Source organism: Lepisosteus oculatus, chromosome 4, assembly GCF_040954835.1.
Source record: "Lepisosteus oculatus isolate fLepOcu1 chromosome 4, fLepOcu1.hap2, whole genome shotgun sequence".
Taxonomy (NCBI): domain Eukaryota; kingdom Metazoa; phylum Chordata; class Actinopteri; order Semionotiformes; family Lepisosteidae; genus Lepisosteus; species Lepisosteus oculatus.
This window is the reverse complement of record NC_090699.1, coordinates 39,554,766-39,562,239: the sequence shown is the minus strand read 5'-3', so window position 1 is coordinate 39,562,239 and position 7,474 is coordinate 39,554,766. Positions and strand designations below refer to the sequence as shown.

The following is a 7,474-nucleotide window of genomic DNA, read 5'->3' as shown; positions in this document are numbered from 1 at the left end:
CACTTAATTTATTATCAGTCAGCAGGTGTCACTGTATACTCGCGCTCTCTGTCCACGGTGCTGAAACTTTCAGCAATGTTACAGAATGTTTTGTCAAATTCCACTCGGTCTGGGTTAGTGTCACTTGTAGCCGTTACAACTTACTTTTTTTACCCCTTTATACAGATTGCTGGTTGATGCGTGGTTGGGATAGCCAGATTATTTTTTTCAGCCTTAATACTACACGAATATGTTTAAATAATTATGAAAAAAAATATTACTACATCAATGTTATGCGCAAAAGGTTTTCTTTCATGTAGCAGTGGTACTCATGGGGATATGAAGCCATTCTCTTTTGTTAAACATTTAATTAACGCTCGGCTTGGCAAAAATAACCAAATTATTTCTCAAACGAATCCATTAAATAAAGAGAATTGAAAAAAAATGTTATACAAACTTTCCCTCCTGTTTAGCACTCCCTCTTTGGAGAATGGACATTTTTCAAATGTTCTGTGCGTCATAGACCACTGGCTGAAATGCTAGTATAAATATTTTAAGTCCTCGTTTAAACATAATGTTCAAATATTTCCTAAAATCACTATCGTCCATTCCCTAAAACAATTCAATTACCTACATTTAGTAAAATGCATTATTAGACAATACATATACTTTTATTCCTTAGTTATGAATGTATTTTACCTCGAGATCCTTTTTGAAATAATTATTCATAATGTGTTTTTCTCCAACACGTAATTAGGATATATTCTTACTTTTTACCGTCATCGCTAGGAATCGGAAAATAATCTGAAAAATGACATTTACATTTTAGTTTTATGGAAAAATAAACTCCTACCTGATTGCCGTTTTTTTTGCGATTGTATTGATTTACAGTGATTCAAGTTATTAAAGATAAAGCGAGCCGATACTATTATCTGCCATATAGTACATACTGAGTCGATCAGTTCATCAATCGATGTAGCCATAAACCGGAAAGGATGTTCATAAATGGTCATTACAGTCCACAGAAAATCGTGTTATACAGTATGTAGATGTATCGTTGCAGTATCCAGATAGGCGGCAGACATCGACATAGCACTCTTCCTCTCATAGTTTGGAGAGCAGAGTTTGTTTTCCACGTGGTTCTTGACGCTGGGCACAGAGCAGTACTGAATTGGAGGCTGAGACTATAAAAGAACACACAGCTAGAAGGCACCGACTAGGAAATCCGGCGGCTCCACTGACAAAACAAGGTAACAGGATTATTGTGTTGTTATATTTGTAGGTGGAACAGCTAAAACGTGGACAATTTTGCCGAAAAAACCTTAACAGCACAATGGCCACTTCTGTATAATATTGTGAAGAGACTAATATATCTTGATGTGCCCACGAAGACCCACGGGGATTTACCTGTCATAAACTGTTTGCGCCATGCAAGACCAAAATAAGTTACATACAAGCAACTGTATAGAAAGGTTTTCAGCGGAAATTTATATATGACACAGCCCTCATCACCCAAGGTAAGAAGTCTTTTTTTCTTACTAAAAAGGGTTGTCGGGACTTATATAAACTACCAGTTGTAATGTTGTCAATACAAACAAGAAGGAAAAAGTTTACTGCTTAAGACTACTGCGTTGCTTCACGCAGACCTACAAGCCCTTACTTTTTATTTGCAATTTTTCCCGAAGAAGAACTAACTTTTTTCACGGACTATCCTAATGTACTGTAGCAAAAAAAGGGGCTGATTCGTGTTTGCGGAAGACGGATACCTTTTGAAGTGGAAAAAAAAAGTATGGGAAAAAATATCAACAAAAATCGCCACTGACTGCCAATAGGCTGAAAGAAAGGGAAAAACCTATTGGTAATGCACACTTTTTAAATGCCCCCTTCGAAAGGTTAATTGGGGTCCATTTGATGTTCAACACAGAAAGTCCGCTCCTGGATATCGAGGCGAGGTCTCCAATGGGGTGCCACAACGTGACAAACGAAACTTTGCCAACAGGCCTTCCCTACACCATCCAGATCACGGTGTCCCTTACAATACTTGTGGGGATCCTCATCCTCCTAACATTGTTCGGTAACGTCCTAGTTGTCATAGCAGTGTTTACAAGTCGGGCCTTGAAAGCGCCCCAGAACTTGTTCTTGGTCTCATTAGCATCTGCTGACATCCTGGTGGCCACTCTGGTCATGCCCTTCTCCCTGGCCAATGAACTCATGGGCTACTGGTACTTTGGTAAAGCCTGGTGCGAGATCTATCTTGCCTTGGATGTTTTGTTTTGCACTTCTTCAATCGTCCATCTTTGCGCCATAAGTCTGGACAGGTACTGGTCCATCACCCAAGCCATCGAGTACAACCTCAAAAGAACTCCCCGACGGATCAAATGTATCATCTTTATTGTGTGGGTGATTTCGGCAGTCATATCCTTCCCACCTTTGATCTCAATAGAAAAGAAGGGTGGAAAGGAGAGTCCGACGTGCAAAATCAACGATGAGAAATGGTACATCATCTCTTCGAGCATAGGCTCCTTTTTTGCTCCGTGCATCATTATGATTCTCGTTTACATTAGAATATACCAGATTGCCAAGAAGAGAACGCGGATCCCTCCGGGGAAAAGACACAAAGACGAGGCAGATAAGAAGCAGAACGGCTTTATGGACAAGGACTGCCCCGAGAAACTAAACGGGGAAAAAGGTCGCAATGAGGAGGACGGGGCTGGAGAAGGCGATATCAACGGGGAGGACGTGGAGGACTCTTCTTCTTCGGATCACAACGTAAACAACCCGTGTTCTATTAAGAAAAAGAACAAGAATCGGGGGAAGGGCAAAACGAAACTAAGCCAGATCAAACCCGGGGATAGCATTCCTAAAAAAGAAGATGAGCGTAATGCAAAGAGCTCCAGATGGAAGGGACGCCAAAACCGAGAAAAACGATTCACTTTCGTACTGGCTGTAGTAATCGGAGTTTTTGTTATCTGTTGGTTTCCCTTCTTCTTTACTTATACCCTGACTGCCATCTGCGACACTTGCTGCGTCCCCGAGACACTATTTAAATTTTTCTTTTGGTTCGGGTACTGCAACAGCTCCCTAAATCCCGTTATATATACCATATTCAATCACGACTTCAGGAGGTCTTTTAAGAAAATCCTCTGTAAAGGTGAACGGAAACGAATTGTTTAAAACGTTAAACACGGACAGATGAACCTTTTGCAGACTCAAAAATCATACAGCTTATTGTGCAGCGTTCCGTGGTTTCAAGCTTGTAACTACAATGAACGTCTATTTCAATGTAAAAAAAACCCCGCTTTTTTGTAAAGAGCAAGCCACTTTTAAAGAATGGGATTTTTTCTTTTGTTTTGCCAAAGACTAAATGTACAGTAAGTATTGCAATGTTAGATATTTTCAATATTTGTCTATACTGAGTAAATTTGAAAGCAGGAGTGTTTTGTGTCAAAAAAGATGTGTGAAAAATAAAACTCAAAAATCTTGCCCCACTGTCATCCTGCTTTTAAGTTATGGACAAAACCATCTGATGTGTACTTTTTCCTTGCACAACTATTTTTAACAATAAAAATAGCGTGGAATTTACAAATGCTTTCTAATGGATATGATCTGATTAAATCTCGTGAACATATTTGAATAATAGCAGTAGAAAAGAACATACTTTCCTATGAGTACTTCTGTTCCTATTCACTTTTAAAAATCATTAAAGGCATAACCCAGGGGATCAAGAAGATGTTTATATTATCTTGGCTACACAGTGAGAAATTAGGCAAGTCTGGAATTAATAAAAGTCTAAAAAATAAAACTGAGTTAAAGCTATAGCTTTACATTTTTACGTTTTATAGCTTCACTCCACACCTGAAGAAGGCTCCACGGCCGAAACGTTGTGTTCTCTTTCTTCTTTTTTTCAGCATGGAATAAACCTATTACTTGTTCTGCTATAGCTTTACTACTGCTGCCAAATGTGAACAGTGATGTCACCTGCATTGCTGGACTGTACGTTGTAGTTCTGAAAACCACGAAGATCACTTTATTTGGCAAATCATCATTGTTGATTTTCTGTCAGGAATAATGTATGATATGATATTCAAAGGCAATCTTAGTTTCCTACAAAGTAGAGAAAATTAAAGTTAATAAATGGATGCATACACAGCTTACAGTTAGAACATACATACACCATATGTTAATGTTTACAGGAAATTATGGAAAAGAATATGGTTTTATGGGTAATTGCAATTTAACGTATGGCTCTTCCTGTAATTTAAGCTGATTCCACACAGAAGAGTCACTCAGCTGTTAGTCTTTAAAAATTAACAAATACAAATACAGTTTAATGTCCCTAGCTATTTTAAAGCGTTGCTTAGTATGGGCCAGAGTAGAGATCAATATGATATGTATAGGTCTTCTTCATCTGGTGGTGCAAGAAGGATCCAATAATCAGCTTTTAAGCTTTAATTCTAATGTAGTAACTTCAACTACAGCAGACAGGAGCTGAATTCTAAAATCAAATAATCTTAAAATCACTCAGCAGGAGCAACCACAAAATCTCTCCTTAACTCATTAAAAAAAATGATTATTAATGTTTAATTATTGGGGTTGTCTTAGCCTAATGCATCAGAGACTGGTACGTGAGTGTGATGATTAGCATAGATGCCAAACTTGGGTTTGATTCGACCTGAGGTACCTTTTGTATGGAGTTTGCATGTTCTTTCGTGGGCCATATGGATTTTTTTGTCATGTGATCTTGTATCCCCCCCAGAGTCCAAACATACTGTACCTTAGTCTAAGTAAATTGGTGTCTCTTAATTGTGCCTCCTCAACTCTGTATCTGCCCTGTGATGGACTGGTGGTTTCTAGCCATGGTTTTCCAGGACAGGTTGGGTGTGAATTGGAATTGGACTCAGTGGTTATTGAAAATCGAAGCATGGTGCATCAAGCAAGGTAGCAGTTTGAAATCTTGATCTGCTTGTATCACTGTGAAATGAAAAGTGAATATCTTTCATAAATCACTCCTGCTTTAACCATTTTTACATGTGACCATAGCCGTATACGCACCAACCACAACTCACTGAGCGATCGGGTCTGAAAATTATTTTCTTTGTTCAGAGAACACGGTGCTGTAATTTCAGAGGCTAGCATTGAATTGCAGCAGTGGAACAAAAAATCCTGAAGTACACAAATCATTTGAAAGCTGACTTCAAATGCCAAAAATTTCAGTTTTTCTTCTTTTTAACTTGTGCTGTGTTTACAAAAAAGTTAAACTCATGAGATTTTATCTGTTCTTCCCAGCGAATCACTTTCTTGGTGTTTGTCATTTTGAAATGATTTGTTTAAAATTAATAATAAAAGACTTCAAAACAAATAAAAACAGAAAGTACAGGAACGCTAGACACAAAGGACCCTTTTAACCTCTGTGTTTCCCAGTCTGTGTTTTATGTCTTTATTGTTGTTCACCACTATGAAATTTGATACATTTTTAAGTCGCCTTATCCACAATGCAAGCAGTACTATTAGTCCCACATCTGAATTCCAAGTTACTTTTCCTGTAGACACTTTAGTTTTGTATTGTGGGTTCAATTTGTAATTCTGCTGTATTAACATCTTTTTACAGTTCCCATATTTTAACACTGCTCGCATTTGCTTTACAATGTTTTTACTGTGATTGAATAAAGCTCTTTTCCTCTCACTGTACTTTGCTGCAATTTACTTACGTTGAGGAAAACACTTGTCACCGTGTCAGGAACAGAAAACTGTTACTAAAATTAGGTTTAAGACTTAATTTAAGTAACAATTACAGACCTAAATACAATCACCCTCCATCCTGATTCGTTTAATTCACTTCAGCATCTACCTTTCACTACAACGAGTGGGTGTTCAGTAAACTTTGAAGGATTATCATGACAAAAGTAATATAATCTTATATATTTTGTTAGGTATTAAAGTAATACAGTATATAGTCAATACCTTGTTTCAAATCAACAGTACTCTAGACGTTCATGAATACAGCATATATTTTTTACTCTTACCATCCTAAACCACCTTTTACGTATTTAAAGTCACTGCTATTCCTATACACACCATATCTATGGATAAATGTTCATGGTGCATTAGAAGGTGAATATAATTAGCATGGAGAGTCTTAGGCAATGCATTTAAACAAGCACCTTGTAAGAGTGAAGTGCAGAAACCCAGAGGAGCTGTTACTCAATGTACGGCTGATGAGCTCAAGAGAGTGAAGTGCTGTATGCCAATTTAGAGAGCTCATTTTCGTCACGGAAGCCTTTGTTCATTGAATTGTATTTTTTCCCTCTTCTGATGCATTTGCGGTTTATATACATTTAGGATTGCTTAGGAAGCCGGTAGTATAGTAGTTATGAAGTACTTGTTACAGTGATCATCCACGGTTTGTAGCTTTTTTTTTCCCCGAACAAATCACAAACCCACTACATTCAAAAGTAACAGGTTTCATTTTTTCACATTTGCGAAGTTAGTGAATTTCAGGATGATGTCGTTAAAATCCCCTAACATATAAGTCTGGATGCTTTAAAGTCAGTCTGTCACTTGTACATTGGTGCCTATGAGACAATTAATCAATTCTGTATGTGTGTATGTCCTTCCGTGTTCTTGTGGGTTCTTACTGGGTGCTTCCTGTCCAGGGTGTACCCTGCCTTGCGCCTATTGCCTGCTGTTTAGAAAATGAATGGATTACTCACACAGCCGTCCCTTTTTTCCACTGTTTGATCTTTCTGGCTTTAATTATAGCAATAGTCCACAAGTTGCAATAGGATGAGCAGGTTGTATTCAATAAATGGTCATAAATCTTAATGGCACTCCTGATGCTCTGCTATGGAAATAGATGAAAGATGATTACATGATCACATGAACAGTTCTGACACCACAGTAGTAGTGGCTTTATGTATATTCTGTAGCTTTTATGCTAATTCTTTGGTTAGGAGATATAAATAAGTAACCGTTAAAATAACAACAACCCCAAAACAAATCCCTAATGATAGTAAGAAGACATACAGTTCTTGCGTTTTTTACTTCAGTATGTACTGTTTGTTATATGCTTCAATACTATATCTACTGGACCTAAATTCAAACAATAACTAACAGTAATAACTATAAGAAAAAGCCAAATAAATACATTTGTTAAACCAAGGTTGTTTCAGAAAGTAGGTTGTAATATGTGGAACTAAAGCCTTGTAATTTTGTGATGTTCCTTGATTTTAAAAAGGGGAATTCAAATATCTTTTTAATATAAAACCTATTTTACCAATAGTACAAACATAAATATTCAATGAATGTCTTTATTTCCAAATGCTGCGGTTAAGACACAGGATGTGTCATAATTAGAATGATTGTGTATTAATCAATGCTCTATTCTGAACCTTCTTATGCCTTAAGAGGAATTGCCACAGCTGCTGCAGTGTGTACAATGAAATATTGAAAATCCTTTTGCATTCTGTATGTGCCCTGCAAAAACAATAACAAGGGT

At 37.3% G+C, this 7,474-nt stretch overlaps 1 protein-coding gene across 1 annotated transcript; it reads left to right on the top strand.

Moving 5' to 3' along the window:
- Nucleotides 1-1,000: 1,000 nt before the first annotated feature.
- On the top strand, nt 1,001-5,662 carry adra2a (adrenoceptor alpha 2A). Its single transcript, XM_015347409.2, has one exon. It carries the CDS (start codon nt 1,891-1,893, stop codon nt 3,151-3,153), a length of 1,263 nt encoding a protein of 420 aa, XP_015202895.1. The 5' UTR covers nt 1,001-1,890; the 3' UTR covers nt 3,154-5,662.
- The last annotated feature ends 1,812 nt before the right edge of the window (nt 5,663-7,474 follow it).